The sequence below is a fragment of the Suncus etruscus genome, chromosome 8, assembly GCF_024139225.1.
Source record: "Suncus etruscus isolate mSunEtr1 chromosome 8, mSunEtr1.pri.cur, whole genome shotgun sequence".
NCBI classification, from domain to species: domain Eukaryota; kingdom Metazoa; phylum Chordata; class Mammalia; order Eulipotyphla; family Soricidae; genus Suncus; species Suncus etruscus.
The window spans coordinates 10,140,355-10,162,705 of record NC_064855.1 but is presented as its reverse complement, the minus strand read 5'-3'; the positions used below and the strand labels follow the sequence as shown (position 1 = coordinate 10,162,705).

General features: G+C 48.7%; 1 protein-coding gene across 1 annotated transcript in view; it reads right to left on the bottom strand.

The window, feature by feature from the left end:
- Positions 1 to 815: 815 nt before the first annotated feature.
- The window catches only part of FEZ1 (fasciculation and elongation protein zeta 1), a 37,535-nt gene continuing 15,999 nt past the window's right edge, over positions 816 to 22,351 (bottom strand). Inside the window, exons 3-10 of the mRNA XM_049778571.1 lie at positions 22,103 to 22,202; positions 11,496 to 11,588; positions 9,042 to 9,210; positions 5,436 to 5,707; positions 4,524 to 4,604; positions 2,891 to 2,966; positions 2,171 to 2,236; positions 816 to 1,116 (exon numbers count right to left, since the gene is read on the bottom strand). Of these exons, the coding sequence (XP_049634528.1) occupies positions 1,100 to 1,116; positions 2,171 to 2,236; positions 2,891 to 2,966; positions 4,524 to 4,604; positions 5,436 to 5,707; positions 9,042 to 9,210; positions 11,496 to 11,588; positions 22,103 to 22,202 (874 nt within the window). The 3' untranslated portion in view covers positions 816 to 1,099. The remainder of the gene's footprint in view (positions 1,117 to 2,170; positions 2,237 to 2,890; positions 2,967 to 4,523; positions 4,605 to 5,435; positions 5,708 to 9,041; positions 9,211 to 11,495; positions 11,589 to 22,102; positions 22,203 to 22,351) is intronic.

Genomic DNA, 22,351 nt, shown 5'->3' with positions numbered 1-22,351 from the left:
TGTCTCTCTCATCCTGTTCCTGAGTCACTTTATTTTTATTTTTATTATTTTTATTTTTTAATTTTTGAGCCCTACCTGGCGGTGCTCAGGAATCACTCTGGATATCATATCGGATGCTGGAGATTAAAATATGTGCAAGACTGGGGCGATGACACAGTGGTAGAATGTCTGCCTTGCCCGCACTAACCTAGGATGAACTGCAGTTTGATACCCTGGCGTCCCATATGGTTCCCCAAGCCAGGAGCGATTTCTAAGCGAATAGCCAGGAGTAACCCCTGATCGGCACCTGGTATGCCCCAACCCCCCAAAAAAGAAACTGGGGCCAGAGAGATAGCATGAAGGTAAGGAGTTTGCCTTTCATGCAGAAGGTCGGTGGTTCAAATCCTGGCATCCCATATGGTTCCCCCCCCCCCCCCCCGAGCCTGCCAGGAGCGATTTCTGAGCATAGAGCCAGGAGTAACTCCTGAGCATTGTCGGGTGTGACCCAAAAACCAAAAATAAAAAATAATAAATAAAATAAAATAAATAAAATAAAAAACAAAAACTAAAATATATGCAAGACAAATGCTCTCCCTGCTATGCCATTGCTCCAGGTCCCCAAGTCACTTTCTTTTTTTTTTTTCCTTCCCCCAAGTCACTTTCTAGTCCACCCCAAACGCCCTCCCCAAAACAGTGCAGCTCCTTTACTGATACCCAGGGTCCAGATCTGGAATCAGAGACAACCATCGCCCTCTAAACAGGCCCGACTGCCACCCCACCTCCACCTGCAAGCCCGCCACGTCCCTTCCCAGGGCGCAGGATTCCAAAGCAGAAGATTAATTAAATGCAGGTTTATTCCAAAATTAGTCTTAGAGTGTCAGCTGCTTTTGCGGGCCGGAGTCAGACTAGATAAGGGGCAGTGGGCAAGGGGGCCCCCTCCCACCACGCCGGCCCTGCCCTTGGTCATGCACCCGATGAGAACTAGGACTAGAAGCCAGCGCTGGGCGTGGAGTCCAGGCTGAGCGATCTCCGCTTAGGTAGGCGCCCAGGCTGCGCGGGCTCATGCAGTGCCTGGAGGCGGTGGCGCTTGCTCGGCAGCAAGGCTGCTCCCAGGGCCCGTTTAGGTGGGACAGAGCACTGGAAGAGAGAGGAGAGGAGAGGGGTGGGTCACAGCAGGTCCGGGTCTTTGCGGCCATAGGCCCTGCTCCCAGGGGCCTCCTAGACCTGGGTTCAAGAGTCCATGCTGGGGCCAGAGAGATAGCAAGGAGGTAAGGCATTTGCCTTGCTTGCAGGAGGACAGTGGTTCAAATCCCAGCATCCCATATGGTCCCCCGAGCCTTCCAGGAGTGATTTCTGAGCGTAGAGCCAAGACTAAGCCCTGAGCACTGCCGGGTGTGATCCAAAAACCAAAAACTAAAAAAAAGAAATGTCTACTTTGGGGGCCAAATCAATAGCACAGTGGTAGGGCATTTGCCTTGCACGTGGCAGACTCGGATCAACCTGGGTTCGATTTCTGGCACCCCATATGGTCCCCCGAGCCTGCCAGGAGTGATTTCTGAGTGCAGAGCCAGGAGTAACCCCTGAACAGTGCCAGGCATGACCCCCAAAACAAATTTAAAAATGTCTACTCGGTATTTATGGATGGAGGGGGAAAAATACAAGAACTGGAATTAACTTCAAAATAACATGGAGGTGAGAATTGGGGGGGGGGGGGTAGGAGGGTTGATGAAACAAGATGAACCATGAACTAACAAAGACCCAGAGGGTCACACAGATGTCACCACAACAGCTGCCCATCACTGGGCTTTGAAATGTGTTTGAAATGTCTTTGCATGGTAAAAGCTCCAATTACAAAGGCAGGAGTTTCTGAACCCCTGGCCCTGTTGTTAGTCTTTTATCCCCAGAGAACCATTCAAGGCATGCTCAGGCTTTCTGCCGCCCCTGATTAAATGGCCAAAGGCCACAGACCCCACAGACTAGGCACCACAGGGACCCTGCTGGTGGCTGCTTCTCATGGGAATCCTGCAGCATGTGGGGTGCTGGAATCTCCCACCCAGGCTCCTGGCAACAATCTCCTGCTGGGCATCCCCCTGCTCAGCTGGCCTGGCTGGGACACTTGGGTGAAGCCACAGAGCATACCTTTAGCAGCGCCCCCCAGTCCCCCAGGATCTGCTGTAGGAGCGGTACTGACCTTTTAAAATGTAGTCTGTGAGCAGAGTCGGCACCTTTTCATTATCCTCCTTCATGGCAAAGAGAACTGGAGGGAGAGAAAAAGTGGGTGGGTGGGAGAGAGAGAGAGAGAGAGAGAGAGAGAGAGAGAGAGAGAGAGAGAGGGAGAGAGAGAGAGAGAGAGAGAGAGAGAGAGAGAGAGAGAGAGAGAGAGAGAGAATCATGAGCAAGGCACAAAAGCAGAGAGTTGGAAACGACCACCTGCCATTGAATAGTGGCCAAATCCTGGGCCATTCCCTGTGAGGAAAATTAGAATCTACTGACAATCGGCCTGGCCCAATCCAAGAAGGTGGAAGTGCCAGGAATGGGGTTCCCTGGTTTGGAGGTCCCTGGTTTAGACTTGGGAAGTTCAGTCAAAGAGGAGAGAGCAGGCAGAACCAAAAGGCAGAATCTCGGGAAGGCACAGTTCTCCAGAGCCGTGACCCCAGTTTCTTTAAGCAGCCCCTTCCTTCACCCTTGCTCAGCCTTCTTCCCTTATGTGAGCTGGAGCAGGGTTCAGGACTCTGCAACTCTGGTTGCACCTGCAGGGAGCAGGGAAGTGGCCCTTAGCCAAGCAGGGGTCCAAAAGGAAGGAAGCAAGTGTCTCCTCTCCAGAGTCTGCTATTCCCAGATGGTCCATAGGGAGTCAGTGTGAGCCCATGGCTGCATTTCTCAGAGGGACCCCCCCTCCCGGGGGACTCACTGTTGGTCAACATCTGGAGATCTTCCACAGATGGCGGCGAGGCCTTCTTCTCATAGGGGATGACTGTGTTGAGATACTAGGAGACAGATGAATGGATGGATGCACAGGCAGATGGATGCGGTATTTGACACAGGGCGCCCTCCCCGAGGCCAAGGCAGAGACCATGCTTCTCTCTGCCATGGCCCCCCAAAACTCTCCAAACCCCACACCCCTAGCACCCACCGCAAGCTGCAACCTGCTCCCTTCCTGAAAGGTTTGTCCCTTCAAGGGCTTCAGCCCATTTATGAACTGAAGTGAAGGACCAGCAGGGACTATGCCGGCATCCCATATGGTCGCCTGAACCTGCCAGGAGTAATTTCTCAGTGCAGAGCCAGAAGGAACCACTGAGTGCCACCAGGAGTGGCTCCAAAACAAAAATAAAAAGATAAATACATTTGAAAAAATAGTAATAATGGCTTCAGCCTGTTTAGTAGCCAGGAACTCCTCTTCGTTCCCACCAATCCACCCATTCTGCCTTAGAACCCTAACACACTTTAGGAACCCTGCAGAGTCCCTGGGGGGGGCGGTCAGATATTCTTGCTTTCCTCCCTGAAGAGGGTCCCACTTCAATGTGGGCCTGATGCAGGGAAGCCCAGGTGCACCTTGGGAAGGTGCCCAGGAAGCACCCTGGTGCTAGGGAGCTAAATCAGGGCTCCCTGCTGAGCTGTGCACCCCCCCCCAAGTCCTCTCCTTTCCTCTCATCAGGAGATCAGGTTCTACTTGGTGGGAATGAGTGTACATGTAAACATGTTTCAACAGTGATGAAATAAAGGAAGCTTTTTTTTTTCATTGAGTGAAGAATTTCAGTCTGATCCCTGGGTCTACCAGTGGTCCTCAAACTATGGCCCGAGGGCCACATATTGTATTTGTATCTGTTTTGTTCCTTCATTGCAAAATAAGATATATGCAGTGTGCATAAGAATTCGTTCATAAAAAAAAGAACTCGTTCATAAGTTTTGTTTTTACTATAGCCAGACCCTCCAATGGTCTGAGGGACAATGAACTGGCCCCCTGTTTAAAAAGTTTGAGGACCCCTGAATAAGGGTTGGATTTTTCTCCCTCTGCTGGACTTGGGGTGATTCTAGAAACCCCTAAGGATATCAAGGAAGAGCAAGGAGCCCTCCCCTTGCCAAAACAGACAGGAGGGGTCTCTGAGGACACCGGGACCCTAACCCTGGTGAGGTGATCAGTCAGAGGATGTAATCTCAGTGGGGGGCCTGGGGGACCCATCACGAACTGGACCCCTCCTCCTCCTATGCAGTTTGAACTTACAAATCCACTGCTGGGGCTTCCGTGTCCGGTCTCACAGAAGTTCACCTTGATGGCTCAATGGGCTAAAGAATACACTTTGGGTTCGAGCCCAGAGCACCACGTGTTTCCCTAAGCAACACCAGCATTTACTTACCCCTCCGGTCACTGAGCCAAGAGTAAGTAGCCCCTGAGCACTGCCAGACATGGCCCCCAAAGAAAAGCAAAGCGACGAGCAGGCGGCTTAGCTGCCCTCCTTGCCCAGGGTAATCCATTAGGCTGAGTCTAGTACCTCCCAGCCCCCACTCTATGGGTGAGGGTTTGGAAGAAAGAGAGAGACCCTCACCTGCTTGTCAGTTCCGGGAGAGCCGAAGGTTTGGCGGATGCCACTCTGCAGGATGCTGGACAGACCCTCCATGCTGAAGCGCTGGGGAGGAACATGCACTGGGTTCTTGATCTGCCCGTAAAGCAGACGGGCCAAAACATGCCAGGCTCTGAGCCTACACCCCTGATGGCCAAGCAGACTTAAGACTTGGGGGGAAAGCGGGCACTTCTGAGGAAGCCTGCACCCGTGGGCTCCTCAGAGCTGAAAGCAGGACAATGGGGACACAATGCCTGCAGCTTAGGGGAGGTACTAAGTGTCCCACAGCGGGAGATGGAAAGTTTCCCCTTATCTAAGGAGCTTTTTGCAAAATGCACCCGCGCTGGCCTCACTGGACCCAGATTCAGGCATTTAGGAGACATATCTCTAGGCTTCTGCTGAGTCAAAGCCTGGGGCTGGCCAAGCGCCTCCTGCCAGCCAGACAATGAGGCTTCGAACCAGCTTCAGTCAAAGCTCCCAGCTCGTGCTTAAGGGCCAGGGTGAAAGCTTGGGTGTGGGTCTCTGGACCAAAGCACTAGCAGAGGGGACAGGAAGGGCATTCGCCTTGCACACGGGTGAGTCGGGTTCGATCCCTGGCATCCTACATGGTCCTCCGAGCCTGCCAGGAGGCTCAGGTATCAGGCATGATTCCTGAGTGCAGAGCCAGGAGTAAGCCCTGAGCACTGCCAGGTGTGGCCCCCAAACCAAACCAAACCAAACCAAATAAACAAAAAGCCTGGGAGTGGGTCTCCAATGCAAGGTCTCCCCCTGCCTTCACCCCATTGTACAAGGGCCTCCCTCAAGGACTCCTGTGTCAACTGCCCGAGACCTGTGTGACCCCCTACAGAGATCTTGCCCTCCCCATTCTGCTAGGCACCCACTCACGCTGCCCCGCACCTTAAGGGGCATCTGGCTGCCTCGGTCTATCCGGCCGCTCTGCAGACTGAGTCCTTTCTCTTTCCGCCTCCTCTTCATCAGCTCGCGCTGCTCCTTCTGCTTGTCCTGAACCTCGAGGAGCACTGTGATGAAGGAGTTCTTCACCTCCTTCTCGAACTCCAGCTCATCCCGTCTGGCCAGCTGCTGCACCAGCTCCTCTGAGAAGTCACGGATGGCGCCTTCTACCTGCGCCAGCAGCTCCGCCAGCTCCGGGCCTGACAGGTGCCTCAGTCCTACAGAAACAAGACACCATGCGGCTCTTGGTTTTCTACAGCTGCAGGTCCAGGAGGGACTTTGCAATTTGGGGAACATGCCCCTGGGGACACGGTGAGAATGGAGGAAGAGGAAACACACTTCAAGGAAGCTTTTGGACAAGTAGGCATCTTTTCCCACTTCCTAGAACTTTTTGGGTTTTGGGGGATTTTGTTTTTGTCACACCCAGCTGTGCTCAGGGTTACTCCTGGCTATGCACTCAAAAATCGCTCCTGGCAAAAGCGGGGGACCATATGGGATGCCACGATTTGAACCACCATCCATCCTGGATCGACTGCTTACAAGGCAAATGCCCAACCACTGCTATCTCTCTGGCTGCCCCGAACTTTTATTTTTGTTTTGTTTGGGTGGTGCTCAGGGGTTACTCCTGGCTCTGCTCTCAGAATTAGTCCTGGCATGCTGGGGGAACATATGGGATGCTATGGATCGAATCCAGGTCGGTCACGTACAAGACAAACACACTACCCGCAATGTTATCGCTCTGGCCTCAGAACTTTCTTTTCTAGGGCCAGAGCAATAACACAATGGTAGGGCATTTGCCTTGCATACAGCAGACCCAGGATGGACCAAGATTCCATCCCCGGCATCCCATATAGTCCCCTGAGCCTGCCAGGAGCAATCCCTGAGTGCCACCGGGTGTGGCCCCAAAACAAAAACAAAGAACTTTCTTTTTTATTAGTTTTCTTTTTAAATTTGTTTGCTTTGTTTTTTAATCACACCTAGTGGATCCCTTGGATGCCGTGTGCAAGACAAGCATCCTACTCTCTGTACCATCTCTCTGGCCCAGAACTTTCTTTTCCATAAAGCAGCAATTGTTTTTGTTGCAGCCACCTGCACCCAGCTCTAATGTTTGATGCATCTTTTTAAGCATCACATGATTCTGCAGCTTCACGGTCCCCACTCAATCAGCTCCAGCCTTGGCCACGGCTCTGTCATTGTCAGACTCAGCAGCCTCTTTTTCCCACTTCCCTTTGCCCGACCTGTTGTATATGAAAACATTTCCATAGATTATTCTTTGCCTGTTGTCCCACCTTGACCTTCCAGGTGGGGGCGCTGTTGAGAGCGGAATAAATAGTTTGGGAGCGAGGTGTTCAGGGTCTTTTGGAGAGTTTGCTGGCTGGCTCCAGGTGTTTTTTGGAGCTGGTAGTAGGCTGACAAAGGACTCTCTTCACCCAACCTTTTACCCCTTAACCCTCCTGTCTGTGTGGAGTATTGGCTGCGGATAAATATTACCAAGATCTCCCCCCACAAGGGGATAAAGGGATGGGAATCAATTCCTCATTCTGGGATCTCTTTGAGGATACACAAATAACCAATAAAAGAGTAAATGGGACCCAACAGACACCAATTGGTCTTTGGCTAAAGATCTCACTGGCTGGCCAGTTCGGTTGATTGCTTGGGGGTCTCCCAAGCAGTGTGGAGGGCCCTGGACCATTCCTGGTGTTACTTGTTCCAGCTCTATGGGACACTGACTTGGGGGGCCACACACAGCAATGTTCGGGGTTACTATATGAGGTGCTGGAGAAGGAACGAGGTCAGCTTCATGCAAGGCAAGTGCCCTCCCTGCTGTCCTATCTCTGGTCTCAGGCACAGGGGCTTTTCTCAGCCCTTCCTGCCTATTCTCCCTCATCTTTGTATCATTCCTCCAGGAAGTGAGTTGAGGATCAGGAGAGGATGAGGGCCTGTGGGCCTGTGGGCAAAGGAGGAGGGAGAGCGGGGCTGAGCCCAGGCCTCCTCAGGTGCCCTGACAGGAGAGAGCACCCTGGCTTCTGTGTCCCCATCCTGTGCAGAAAACCCACAGCACACCTGGCAGGAGAAAGCCCACAGTTTGCCCAGATATGGCCTGAGCACTGGGTGGCTCTGGAGGGAGGGAAGGAGGCCCAGGGCAAATGCAGACGTGAAAGTGGCTATATGTGGGGGCCAGAGAGATATTAAGATGGTAAGTATTTGCCTTACCCTAGGTAAGGTAGGGATGGACCTGGGTTCTATCCTTGGCATCCTATATGGTCTCATGAGCTCAGAGCCAGGAATAACCTCTAAGCATCGAGGGGTGTGGTCCCAAAATAAAAACAAAAGAAGCTCCTTTCCTGCCTTTCCAATCAAGGAGATGATTTTAGTAGCTAATTAAGTCTGCACCAAAATTCCAGACTATTTCCCCATTGGCCAGGGTGTCTTCACCTGTTAGCTTTGCTTGATGTTTGCTGTTTTCCTCTTTGAACAAAGCTAAGTAGCTGAGACTCCCTGGCCGAGAGACTCTGAACCACAAAATTCACTTAGTCAATGCATAAGACTGAGTACCTAGGGCCCGGAGAGATAGCATAGAGGCGTTTGCCTTGAAAGTAGCCAATCCAGGACCAAAGGTGGTTGGTTCGAATCCTGGTGTCCCATATGGTCTCCCGTGCCTGCCAGGAGCTATTTCTGAGCAGACAGCCAGGAGTCACCCCTGAGCACCACTGGGTGTGGCCCAAAAACCAAAAAAAAAAAAAAAAAAAGACTGGAGCTATGAGGGGTCCAAGCTGCTCTCCAGCTGTGCAAGCCCCTGGAAGACTTCCTCTCCAGGAAGCAGAGGAGAAAAATGGTTTTATTATTGAAGAAGCACTAAACCATCTTTCTCCTCTGCTTCCTGGAGAGGTTTTCTGGACAAAGATTCTGGCTTGAATTCTATTTCCACAAGAATTAGGGTCTTGGGGCCAAAGAGATAGCATGGAGGTAAGGCATTTGCTTTGCATGCAGAAGGACGGTGGTTCAAACCCGGCATCCCATATGGTCCCCGAGCCTGCCAGGAGCGATTTATGAGCGTAGAGCCAGGAGTGACATCGCCAAAGACCAAAAAAAAAAAAAAAAAAAAAAAAAAAGAATTAGGGTCATTTGGGAGTTACTCTGGCCTGGGAAGGCTCCCTTTTGGGGTCAGTGGTGACACAAAAAGAAGCAATGCATGGAAGGAGGGTCTTGGAACAAGGTCTGGCACCATGAACAAGCTCTGAATCACAGGAGCTGTCACCCTATGACCTTTGTCAGTTATTTCTAGTGACTTCACAGTAGCAGTGACCCCAGAATAGCAGGTTCAGATTTCTCTGTGTCTCCTGCTCTAGTCTTGTTCTTTGGTTAGTGTTTTATTTTTTCCCAAGTGCCCATTTCCCCCCCCTCAAACTGCCTGCTTCTCTTTCCTCCCAACGCTGCCTCCTCTCTCGGCCCTCAGTCCTGGCTTGTTTGGGGCAGTGACTGGCGGATGTGTGAGGCCTGCAGGCAGCATCAGGTGGGGTGGCCTGGCGCTCCCCTGCCCTCAGGCCTCACCTTCGTAGGACCAGTTGTTGTTGAAGGTCTGTGTCAGGGCCTGCATCTCCTGCAGGAGGACTGAGTCAGCCTGGGAGGAGGTTTCTCCTCCATCTTCATCCTCAAGGCCTTCCTCTTCCTCCTCAGGGTCTGGGGAGTTCTGCATCATCTCTTCAATCTCCTCGATCACCTGAGGAAAGGCCACAGGAAATGCTCTGTTCTCAGCTCTGCAGGGAAGGAAACTTCCAGCCTGCCCTGGGAACACCCCTTAGTCAGGGCCTCGAGCTGCATCCCTGCAACCCCAAGTTCCGCCACCAGCACCACATGCCAGGGGTGGCCCCAAACAAATAAATTCTGAAAGCCGCCTTATTTATCTCAATTAATATTGAGGAGTAATCAAAATAGATCGGATCAAAAGATTGCAAATACTTTCTCGAAGCAAAGCCTCTTCCAAGAACACCATTTGCGTGAAAAGCGCTTTATTGGAAATAAATGGCTCTTGCAGGAAATGTAGCAGAGCTCCCTACAAGGGAATATTTGCTTCGATTTGCCAAGCACTTTACAGCTAAGTGGGAGACAGTGACTCCGCCCAGCCTCTGCCCATTCATCCTCAAGATGCAAAGTTCAGACGGAAGCCAAGTCTCCCAGCACTGCTCACTCAGGGAGCCTTTTGACTAGAGAAAAAGGGTTGTTTCTCCAGAATTCACCTAGACAGCAGTGAATGCTGCCCAGCAACAAGAGAAAATAAATATAACAAAATCCTGAAAGGCCAGGCGGGTCTGGAGAAGGGCAAACAGAACCAGTTCCCAGCTAGACCATGCACGGAGTGGGCACCTGCCTTCGGCAGCTGAAAGGAACACGAGTGGGCATGTCTGTACATGAGCTGTGGGCAGGGAAGGAAGATGGCAGGCACTTCTGTACTCATACTATGGGCAGGAAAGGGAGACAGGCAAGAAGAGGCGCCACAGGAGGGATTCCATGGAGGATGGCTCACTCAATGTCTGTTCTTTTCGTTGATGAAACCAGGGACTCCCACTTCCAGAGATGTGCTCCCACTTTGAGCCATACCTCCCCCATCCAATTTCTTCACATTTGCTGAACTCCATATGCATGCCAGTACACTGAGGTTTTTGAAGTGAAGCCAATCTTATGGTTCTAAAACCTCTTTTTTCAGAAAAACTTTTATTTTGGGGGGGGTCACACCCAGCAGCGCTCAGGGGTTACTCCTGGCTCTACACTCAGATATTGCTCCTGGAAGGCTTGGGGGACCACATGGGATGCTGGGATTTAAACCACTGTCCTTCTGCATGCAAGGCAAATGCCTTACCTCCATGCTATCTGTCCGACCCCAGAAAAACTTCTATTTCGATTATTTTCCCCAAGGGGAGAAAAGGTTGTTTTTGTTTTTACACCACACACAACTGTGTCAGAACTTATCCTGAATCTGCATTCAAGGTCCCCTCCTGGAGTCCCCAAGGGATAATACAGAATGCCATGGATTGAACTTGCATCAGCTGCATGCAAGGCCAGCAGCTGCCTTGCCGTACTATCTCTCTGGCCCTCTTTTTTTTGGTTTTAGTTTACAAAGAGACTCGAGTGTCTCTCAGACTCCTTCTAGAAGACTCAGAAACTTAAATCTTGTATTAAGCAGGAGGAATTCCTCCATCTCTAGGAACCTCATCTGTCACCTCTTGTCTTAGAAAATCTGGCAGGTGGGGCCCGGAGAGATAGCACAACGGCGTTTGCCTTGCAATCAGCCGATCCAGGACCAAAGGTGGTTGGTTCGTATCCCGGTGTCCCATATGGTCCCCCGTGCCTGCCAGGAGCTATTTCTGAGCAGACAGCCAGGAGTAACCCCTGAGCACCGCCGGGTGTGGCCAAAAAAAAAAAAGAAAAAAACGAAAAGAAAAGAAAATCTGGTAGGTGAGCCTCTTGTCTCTGTGTCTGCACCGAAGGACATGAGTGGCAGGAAGAGACATAGCAGGAACAATCAAAAGCAGAAGGGAAGGCAGCCACGGGCAAATAGAGCCAAATAGAGCTCACGTAACCCAGAGTCAGGGATCAGATCCCTGCTGATGGCCAGTGGTAAACTGAGGCACAAAGAGACATGTTCTTCCTTATTAAATACACTCTACACCATCAGCACTGCCCATACATGCATTTCTGTTCTTTGCATGATTGTCTTTTTGTTTGTTTGTTTGTTTGTTTTTGGGTTACACCCAACAGCACTCAGGGGTTACTCCTGACTTTACACTCAGAAATCACTCCTGGCAGGCTCGGGGGACCATATGGGATGCTGGGATTCGAACCATCATCCTTCTGCATGCAAGGCAAACACACCACCTCCATGCTATCTCTCCAACCTCACATGATGGTCTCTTAAACTCTGTCTCTGCCAAAGGAAGTCAAGTCCCCAGATCTCGCAAGGGCAGCTAAGTTCCCCCCCACCCCAGATCTTACGAGGGCAGCTCATACCTGATCAGCAGTGAGCAGGGGCTCCTCGTTGATACCAGAGTCATGCTCACTCCTCTCTGTGAACTCCTCCTCCTCTTCCTCTTTTTCGTGGATCTGAGGGAGAGGATACAGAACAGATTCTTGGCACCCTAGGCCCAGGGCAACTCCAGCCATCCACCTAGAGAAGGACTCAGAGGGACCGTGTTTCCTAGGCTCAAGCACCAGTCACAGCTCAGCCCAGCATGGTTAAGAACAGCAAGAATTCATTTTTGGTTCTTGGGCCACACCCAGCTGTGCTCAGGGGTTACACCTGGCTCTACACTCAGAAATTGCTCCTGGCAGGCTCGGGGGACCACATGGGATTCGAACCACTGTCTTTCTGCATGCAAGGCAAACGCCTTACCTCCATGCTATCTTTCCAACCCCAAGAATTTTTTTATAACTGAAACCCAACCACAAACATGCTTGTAATTATAGTGCTTAAATAAAGATATATATATATATATATGAACAAGATATATATATATGAACAAGAAGGGTATGTGGCTACATCCTTCTGAATGCGGGAACAGCATTGTCTCTTAGCCTCCAAGGGTGTGCCAGTGTCAATCAATAACCTCCAGATAAGCGGCAGCCCACAGACCTCTGCCCAGAGCACTGACTGAGCCTTTTTCGCTTTTTATTCTTGGGCACTAAGGGGTAGGTTGCCCCTGCACAAACAGGCACCCTCAGAGAGGCTCAGGAGATGCATCTTGAGCTTGGAATTTCGGGGAATCTCCTGGATGAAGGGGGGAGAAATGAGTCTACTAGAATGGGCCACAGAACCTGGATGCAGGAATGGAAGGACAAACTAGATAGCAATAATAGCAATATATCAATACACTGGCCATGAAACACTCCATAACCCCACTGAAGAGTCCATCTGTTGAAGTCCAAGTCTGCTTTAGCTGCCCCTGTTCCAAACATCAGAGTCTGGTATTTATGATCGAAGTCTGCACAAAAGGGGCCAGAGCGGTGGCACAGTGGTAGGGTGTTTGCCTTGCGTGAGGCTTACCTAGGCTGGACATTGGTTTAATCCCCCAGCGTCCCATATATAGTCCCCCAAGCCAGGAGTGATTTCTGAGTGCAGAACCAGGAGTAACCCCTAAGCATCACTAGATGTGGCCCCAAAACAAAACAAAACAAAAAATTCTGCACAAACCCTTCCACAGAACCAATTGCCCATGTCAGAGATCTGATTTGAAGATCTTAAGCTGGCAGAGGCATATCTCCACATGACCTTTGTGCCCTGCCTGCTCTGCCTGTCTTGCTCTCTGGGCCATGTCTAAAGTGTCTGAAGTAGCCCATGTAGACTCTGGCAACTACATGTTTCCTGCTCTCACAGGAACACCCCAGCTCCGTACCACCAGGTCTCTCTTCTTCTTTGAGCCTGGCCTCAGCAGACTCTTCCAAGGCAACGTGCCACCTTCTCTGGCTCCTCACACCAGGGTGATGTCATTCCCAAATCTATTAAGTATGTCTCCGCTGCCATCTGGACTCAGCCTGGATTGGGCTTGGGCAGGTTTACTGGAGGAGCTCATGTGCCAGAAGGTGCTTCTATTTCTGCTGCCAACCCCAGATGCTCGCATCTCTGCCATGTCTACCACCTGAGAGAGGCTCCATGGGGTCCCCCATTACAACAAGCCTCCCAGTATCTCAATTTGTTCACACCTCAGTAGGAGGTACTGGTCTTTCAGACAGCAAACCCAGGTCTGATCCCTGGCATTGCATATGGTCCCTTGAACACTACTAGGAATAATTCCAGAGTGCAGAGTCAGAATTAACCCTGACATTGCTGGAAGCGCACCCCCCCCCAAAGGAATAAGAAGACATGTTTCCAGCAGTGTAGAGTCATTTCTTTCCTGAAAAGGGGGTGATAGGACAGTAAGTTTGCGAGCCCCTGCTATAAGCCATCAACTAATTCCTTTCCATCTTCTCCGTAAGTTCTATTAATGGACAGCTCCAACCCATTTCCTATTTGGTATCCCTGATTTCTCTTTGATTTTGTTCAGGAAACATTTCCACATTTGTCTGGGGGTGCAAAGGAAGAGAACCTCCCTCACTTATGTGTACAACTCCCAGAAGTCTAAACAATATGTAATATTGTAATATTTCTTAGACTTTATCTTTTAACAAATGGGATTTTTTTTTTTTTGGTTTTGGGGCCACACCCGGTAGCGCTCAGGGGTTACTCCTGGCTATGCGCTCAGAAGTTGCTCCTGGCTTGGGGGACCATATGGGACGCCAGGGGATCGAACTGTGGTCTGTCCAAGGCTAGCGCAGGCAAGGCAGGCACCTTACCTCTTGCGCCACCGCCCGGCCCCAACAACAAATGGGATTTTAACAACTCAATAAGAACACATTGACCCCACTAAGAAAATGGGCAAAATGTGGAGGCCAGTGATATAATAAAAACGATAAGGCTTGGGACCAGAGAGATAGCACAGCGGTAGGGTGTTTGCTTTGCAAGCAGCTGACCCAGGACCCGCGGTGATTCGAATCCCGGCATCCCATAGGGTCCACCATGCCTGCCAGGAGCGATTTCTGAACAGAGAGTCAGGAGTAACCCCTGAGTGCCACTGGGTGTGGCTCCAAAACCAAAAAAAAAAAAAAAAAAAAGGCAATATTTGCCTTACATGCTAGAGATCTGGGTTTGATTCTAGCACCTCATATGGTCCCCTAAGAACCACCAGGAGTGTTTCCTGAATGCAACAATAGGAAGAAACACTAGGTGTGGATTCTCTCCCTCCCCCCCAAAAAAAATATAACAAGGAAAGAAGGGAGAGAGGAGGGAGAGAGAGAGAGAAAAAAATAGGATCCAAACACAGTACAGGCGAAGGCACTGGCCTTGCATGCAGCTGAGCCTAGTTCAGTCCCTGGCATCTCATGGTTCCCTGAGCACACCCAAAGCAGTTCTGGGGGGCCTCTGGGTAAGCAAGCGCTGGTGCCATGGTGGCCCAAGCAATCTCTGGTGCCATGGACCTGAGCTCCATCACATCCTCGGACCTCTCATTGAATCACCAGCTCAGTTGGCCAAGAATGTAGGGAAAGGCCCTTGAGCACTACTTGGGATCCCCGCTGCAAAAGAATGAGCAAAATACATGAATGGGCATTTCACTAAAAAAGACATATAGATTATGGTGCAGATGCGATTGCACAATGGGGAGAGCATTTGCCTGACACGTAGCTGACCTGGGTTCAATCCCCAGCATCCCATATGGTCCTCCGAGCCTGTCAGGAGTGATTCCTGAGTGCAGAGCCAGGAGTAACCCCTGAGCACTGCCAGGTGTGACCAAAAAAAAAAAAAAAAAAAAAAAAGCCAAATAAATAAATAAATACATACTGTGAGCTTTCAAAAGCCCAGAAGATAAAAGCACTTGCCATATGATCCCGAATATATCAAATTCTAGAAAATGTAAACTAATCAGCAGTGACAGCAGAGAAGTGGTTCTCTAGAGATTAGTGGGTGAGAAGAAGGAGTGACACAGGATGGCCCAGGAGTCTGCATGTGGCCATAGTTTCCTAACGCCCTCCTGTCACCCTCCTGTAGACACTTATCAAATGACACCTCTTTGTAGGTGTCACTTACTGTGTGCCAGTTCTCCTTCAATAAAGCTGTGAGAAAGAATAATAAGATATAAAACTTAAATAGTGGGGGAGGATGCGGGGGACAAAGAAAACTTAGATAGTGATGCGTCATCACTCAGTTGGATTTATCGCCAGGATGCAAGGTTGACTTACTATTTAAAAAACTATTCAAAAAAAAACCTATTCATGAAATTCATCTCATGAATAATAATTCATCTCATTAATAACAAAGGAAGAAATCATACAATCACCTCAATAGAGGCAGAAAACAAAAATAATTCAGCTTCAGAGAAAATAAAAAACTACCAGAAAACATGCCCCAGTTGAGTCTTCATCCTCCAAAAGTATAAAGTGTCAAGTGTGAAGAAGAAAATGCCTGAAAGGTTCAACCAAGGAGAAAGGAAAGAGAGAAGATGTTTAAAGCTGTTAGCAAGAACCAAAACTGGAGCTGGAGCAATAAGACAGTGGCAAGGGGGGCTGGAGAGATAGCATGGAGGTAAGGCATTTGCCTTTCAGGCAGAAGGATGGTGGTTTGAATCCTGGCATCCCATATAGTCCCCTGTGCCTGCCAGGGGCGATTTCTAGAGCCAGGAGTGACCCCTGAGCACTGCCGGGTGTGACCCAAAAACAAAAGAAACAAACAAACAAACAAAAAAAAAAGACAGTGGCAAGGGCTGACTGAATTCCATTCCTAGCATCTCATATGGTCTCCCAAGCACTCCCAGGCATGATCCTTGAGTACAGAGCCAACACACACACACACACACACACAGGATTGGACTAATAAGAGAATAAGGCTTTTGCCTGGTACATGGCCAAACCAGGACCTACCTGGGTTTGATCAAACCTGGGTTCGATCCCCAGCATCTCATAAGATCCTCCAAGCCTATGAGGAGCGATTCCTGAGCAAAGTCAGAAGTAACCCCTGGGTGTTGCCAGATGTGGACAAAAACAAACAAAAGGAATAACCCCTTTACAACACTGAGTCATCTAAAAATATCAATAACGAAAGAAACAAAACAGAATTACACAGAAAAGAGAGAGAAGCAGAATAGATTTGGGGTGTCTCAACAGCAACTGTAAACCAGGAGACAAATGCCTTCCAAATTCTGATTAAGAAATTGAAGCAACAGGGCCAGAGATAGGACAGTGGGTAAGGTACTTCACTGCTCACACATATGGTCCCAGCTACCGTCAGGAGTCATTCCTACATACAACATATGTGGTATTATAAAAAGAAAGCAAGGGGACTAGAGAGATAGCACACCCCTTTGGGCACTTAGCTAGCATAAAGCCTACCTAGGTTGATTTCTGATACCTCATATGATACCCTGAGTCCCACGAAGAATGATTCTTGAGTACAGCCAGGAGAAAGCATGTGATAAAATAAATTAAAAAAAAAAAAGCGCCGGAGAGATAGCATGGAGGTAAGGCGTTTGCCTTTCATGCAGGAGGTCATTGGTTCGAATCCCGGCGCCCCATATGGTCCCCCCGTGCCTGCCAGGAGCAATTTCTGAGCCTGGAGCCAGGAATAACCCCTGAGCACTGCCGGGTGTGACCCAAAAACCAAAAAAAAAAAAAAAAAAAAAAACTTAGGGGCCGGGCGGTGGCGCTGGAGATAAGGTGCCTGCCTTGCCTGCGCTAGCCTAGGACGGACCGCGGTTCGATCCCCCGGTGCCCCATATGGTCCCCCAAGAAGCCAGGAGCAACTTCTGAGCGCATAGCCAGGAGTAACCCCTGAGCGTCACAGGGTGTGGCCCAAAAACCAAAAAAAAAAAAAAAAAAAAAGCATGTGATAAAATAAATAAATAAATAAAATAGATACAACAACAAAAGAAAGCTACTTTCTAAAATAAAGTTGATATTTCCTGGAAAAAAAATTTTCAAAAGCCTTGAAATAAAAATTCTCAATATTCAAAAAATAAATAAAGAAAAAAGAAAGCTACCTAGAAAGTCAAACTGTTAAGTACAGACATCCTGAAAAAAAACATTCTCTGTATATTCTTTCTCAAGAATGTACTGTATTTTCCTAACAAAACAGGGAATCTGCAGAAAGACAGAGACAGAGAGATAGACAGAGAGCTAGAGATGTGGCAGTCAGAGACAGGAGCTTCCTAGAAGAGAGGGAAGGGAACTCCAGGGCCAGGGCTTTGGATATGTTGAGAATGAAAAGCAGAGATGGAAGGAAGATACTGTTAAGTTATATCTTATTTTACTCAAAACTAAGATCATTCCTGGTTCCTTTGTATCTATTTATTTATAATTTGGTTTTACCCCAAAACAGAGATTGTCTTACATGTAAACTTGGGCGGGACTGGCTTTGAGTTACCTGTCCTTACTCTGTCTTTACTGCCCCAAAAGGGGCAGTACTCAATAAAAATGTACTCTGTGCTCAATAAAAATGCCGGTTCTGGCAGGCAACTGGCTCTCCATGAGATAGAAGATTGCCAGACTACATGTGTTTCACCCTTAGCCTGGTCTAAATCATTTCATGCGTGACCTTGATTCAGACTCGTTCACCTGGAATTGAATGGGGTGACTTTACAAGAGACTGGAAAAATAAACTGGCCAGAATATCTGCTATTTTACATTTAACTGTAAGGTGTGACGTTCTCTCAGCGTTTGATTCATAGGGCTCTCTCCTATCTAGAATTTGGTTACGGGGTTTCAGCTACCCCCCCCCAACCAATGCACAATGTGAGAACAGTCCTAGAACTCCTCCCCTCCACAGTTAGAGCTGTTCTTTTATTATGGGGCCGGAGCGATGGCACAAGTGGTAGGGTGTTTGCCTTGCAAACACCACGGTTTGATCCCCTGGCATCCCATATGGTCCCCCAAGCAAGGAGTGATTTCTGAGCGCATAACCAGGAGTAACCCCTGAGCATCATCAGGTGTGGCCCAAAAAAGAAAAAAAAAAAAGAATTGCTCTGTTACTAGTTGCTGCATTGCTCTTCCCATGATGAGCAATAGTATATTAAACTTCAGGTCTGGGAAGAAGAGCAGATAGAATGACAGGAACGTTTGCTTTCAGGCACTGAAAGATCTTTGTTTTGTTTTGTTTTGTTTTGTTTTGTTTTGTTTTTGGTGTTTGGGCCACACCCAGCGTTGCTCAGGAGTTACTCCTGGCTGTCTGCTCAGAAATAGCTCCTGGGAGGCACGGGGGACCATATGGGACACCGGGATTCGAACCAGCCACCTTTGGTCCTGGATCGGCTGCTTGCAAGGCAAACACCGTTGTGCTATCTCTCCGGGCCCAGGCACTGAAAGATCTTACAACATGGCCCCTGTGGGTAATTGAGGACAATTGCGGTGACTGATCTAATGGTAATCAAGCATGTCAAAATAGGATAACCCTTCACTCAAGTTAAACAAAGAGTTGTTCAAGAGAAAAATAAATATTTTTGGCGAGTTCGCCCCCATTGGTATCAGATATCAGTCCTAGTGGGCTCTGGGGATCCTATGGATGCCAGGAACCAACCTGGTTGGCTGAATGCAAAGTAATTCCCAACCCACTGTACTAATGCTCTGATCCCGAGAAAATATATTCTCAGGAAGCATTATTGGACTCAGAAGAAAATGCATTTACATTTATTGATTTCTCTATACATTGAGGACCATCCTATATTGGAAATGGAAAAGCTAAATGTGAATATTTGAAATGATGAACAAAGTGAGATTGTATCTCTCTAGCTTAGGGTTAATAGATGATGGTCAAAACTGTTCATTCTGGGGCCGGGCGGTGGCGCTGGAGGTAAGGTACCTGCCTTGCCTGCGCTAGCCTAGGATGGACCGCGGTTCGATCCCCCGGCGTCCCATATGGTCCCCCAAGAAGCCAGGAGCAACTTCTGAGCGCATAGCCAGGAGTAACCCCTGAGCGTCACAGGGTGTGGCCCAAAAACCAAAAAAAAAAAACAAAAAAAAAAAAAAACAAAAAAAAAAACTGTTCATTCTATTTCTTTTTCTTTTTTCTTTTTTTGGTTTTTGGGTCACACCCAGCATCGCTCAGAGGCTACTCCTGGATCCACATTCAGAAATTGCTCCTGGGGGCCGGGAGGTGGCGCAAGAGGTAAGGTGCCTGCCTTGCCTGCGCTAGCCTTGGATGGACCGCGGTTCGATCCCCCGGTGTCCCATATGGTCCCCCAAGCCAGGAGCGACTTCTGAGCGAATAGCCAGGAGTAACCCCTGAGTGTTACCGGGTGTGGCCCAAAAACCAAAAAAAAAAAAAAAAAAAAAAAAAAGAAATTGCTCCTGGCAGGATTGGGGACCATATAGGATGCCGGGATTCGAACCACTGTCCTTCTTCATGCAAGGCAAATGCCTTACCTCCATGCCATTTCTCCGGCCCCTGTTCATTCTATTTCTTTGTACTTTATATTTACAATACTCTAGGTAACAATAATAGCATTAAAGTTTATGTAACTCATGTACAGATTCACTCCATCCAGTACAAGTCATTCAGAATTAGCAGAGACAGTCCCAACTATTCTATTCCTCCCTCTGCCTTCATATCCCTAAATTGTTAGGTAATTGGTACTGTTTTTCAATGCTAAGGGCCAGAGTCATTCATTTTAAATAACCAGAGAACTCTCAGTAGAAATGTCTTCTTTAGAAAACTGGCAGTCAAAGTCAAAGCTACACAAGTAACTGGGAAACACAAGTCAGATGATATGCTGCTTATAGTTAAATCTTACATTTTTTTCCCCAAAAAGCATCCTTTGGCTTTTACAACTATGTGCTCCTTGCTTTGACATTCTTTAAAATGTTGACTTTTAAAAGACTGACTTTTGGAATGATATTTCACCAACTTCTAGCACATTTGCTGAAAAGACATAAGGACAAGGGGGAGCAGATTTGGGGCTGAACATCAAGGGTCCTTCAAAATGAACAACTTCAGCCGAAGAGGGGATTCTGGGAGCCACTGTCGGAGACACATCCTGTGCCCCGGGCTTAGCTGCCACGTCCTCCAGCAGCAACTGGAGTACTGGCTAATCTTGCAAGTTTTTTAAACTGGGTTTAAATGGAGGTCAGGCAAGAGTTCATCTATAGCAATGAATCCACATAATAAAACAGGATGAAATGAAACCTCTTTCATCCATTCTCTTGTGTTACCAGCCCCTTTCCCATGGGCTAGATAAAAGAAATCTTGCAAGGAGCAGAGCTCAAGGTCATCTTCTGGGTCACTCCATCTTCCCTGAATATTAACCCTCCACAGGAGACTTTGCAAATGAAAATAGATGAGAGTGGTTCTGAAGGGCAGAGACTCAAAGTCTCTGAGTTGGAAGGTGAACAAAGCCAGCCTGCCCTGAGCACTGAATCTCACCACTGGGTTATCCCATTACCTGTGCGTTTGGGACTGGAGCTCAACCACATCCATCTAAGCAGTGCAAAGGAGAATGGGTCCCATACAGGCCTGAAGCAGACACTTCAACACCTGTGCCAACAGGGTGAGGACCAAGTTCCTGTCTCATCCGCCATACTCAATGATAACTCGAGTTCTGAGTATTTGGTTCACTAGTTGTCAGAAGAGTTTTGAAGAATACACAGATGCCTTTCAACCATCCACCAACTACTGACCTCTTTTTTGGCTTATGCTATTTTGAGCAGTGATTTATCGAAATACCAGCCAGAGGGGGAAATCAGTTTCCAATCCTTTATTCAACATTCAATAGATTATTATATCTACCCCTGTCCTATTTTTGCTGAACTCACTACCCTACCTCATTAAAAATAAATAAAATAAAAGGTTAGGGGCCGAGCAATAGCACAGTGGGTAGGGCATTTACCTTGCATGCAGCCAATTTGAGTTCAATCCCTGGCATTCCATATAGTTACTGAGTTAACCAAGAGTGATTTCTGAGTGCAGAGCCAGGAGTAACCCCTGTGCACCCCCAGGTGTGCCAAAAAACAAATAAACAAATAAATAAAATAAAAAGTTAAACTTCCTTTTTAAAAAAAAAGTAGATGGGCAGGAGTGATAGCATAGTGGTTGGGTATTTGCCTTGCATGTGGCTGACCCAGGATAGACCCGGGTTCAACCCCAGCATTGCATATGATCCCCCACGCATGCCAGGAGAAATTTCTGAGTGCAGAGCCAGTAGTAACCCCTAAGTGCTGCCAGGTGTGTTCCCCCCTCCCCAAAAAGGTAGAAATTGGGGCCAGAGAGATAGCATGGAGGTAGGGCATTTGCCTTACATGCAGAAAGATGGTGGTTTGAATCCTGGCATCCCATATGGTCCCCTAAGCCTGCCAGGAGCGATTTCTGAGCATAGAGCCAGGAGTAACCCTTGAGCAACGCCGGGTGTAACCCAAAAACTAAAAACTAAAAAAATAAATAAATAAATAAAAGTAGAAATTGACTTTCAGAGGGACAGAGACACCAAATGACTTGCTTTCCTTAGGGGGATTTCAGGAGCCATGCAGATCCTGAAAGGTCCCTCCTGACAGCCTGTGCAGATAAACTCAAAAAGAACTTTGCTCAGATTCTTATTTTCCCTCTTCATCTTTCCTAACTCCCCGAGTTACATGCTCTGTCTCTATCATCACACTCTGGCCGGTGCAGTCACACAGACCCCATGGTTGTGCTTCCAGAAGCATTTCCCTCCTCGTGGTGTGGTCCCCTTGCTGTCTGGGAGTCAGGCCCCACGCTAAATACACAGGCTTAACAGCCTGTTCCCTTATGGAGCTGAGCAATTCATTTCCAATGGGAAGTGACACTCTGCAAGCCCTCCATTCTCTGAACATTAGCAGCCTGGCTTGGCTTTCCTGCTCTCTCTAACTTGAAGTGCCGGAGGACACAGACCACAAGGGAAGTTCTCCACACTGACCCTTTGTGTAGATCGTCATTCAGGTCCTCTAAGAGGGGCTGGATCATGTGTCCTCTGTTTCTCCTGCTGATTCTTAGCAAGGGGGCTTGGGGGAGGTTTAAGTCGCTCATTCGATGGTTCCCTAATGTGAACACACACCTTCTCCTGTCCTGGGAAGTGGGGGGCCCAGAGAAGTACCTCAGTGTCAGAGCTGTTGTCGTGCAGAGCCTCGATGTGTGGGTCCCTCCAGTCTTCTGAGAGTAAAGGGATGTAATTGTCCGTCAGAGCATCCCAAACCCTGCAAACAAAGACAAGCACTCATGAACGCACATCTGGAGCAGGGCCGGGCAGGGCAGAGAGAGGCCTCTGTGTCCGGGTTGAGGTCATCTGCCTTCCAGCCTGGGCGCAGGCCCGCTGTGAGACCGCTTCGGAGGCACTACCAGGAGA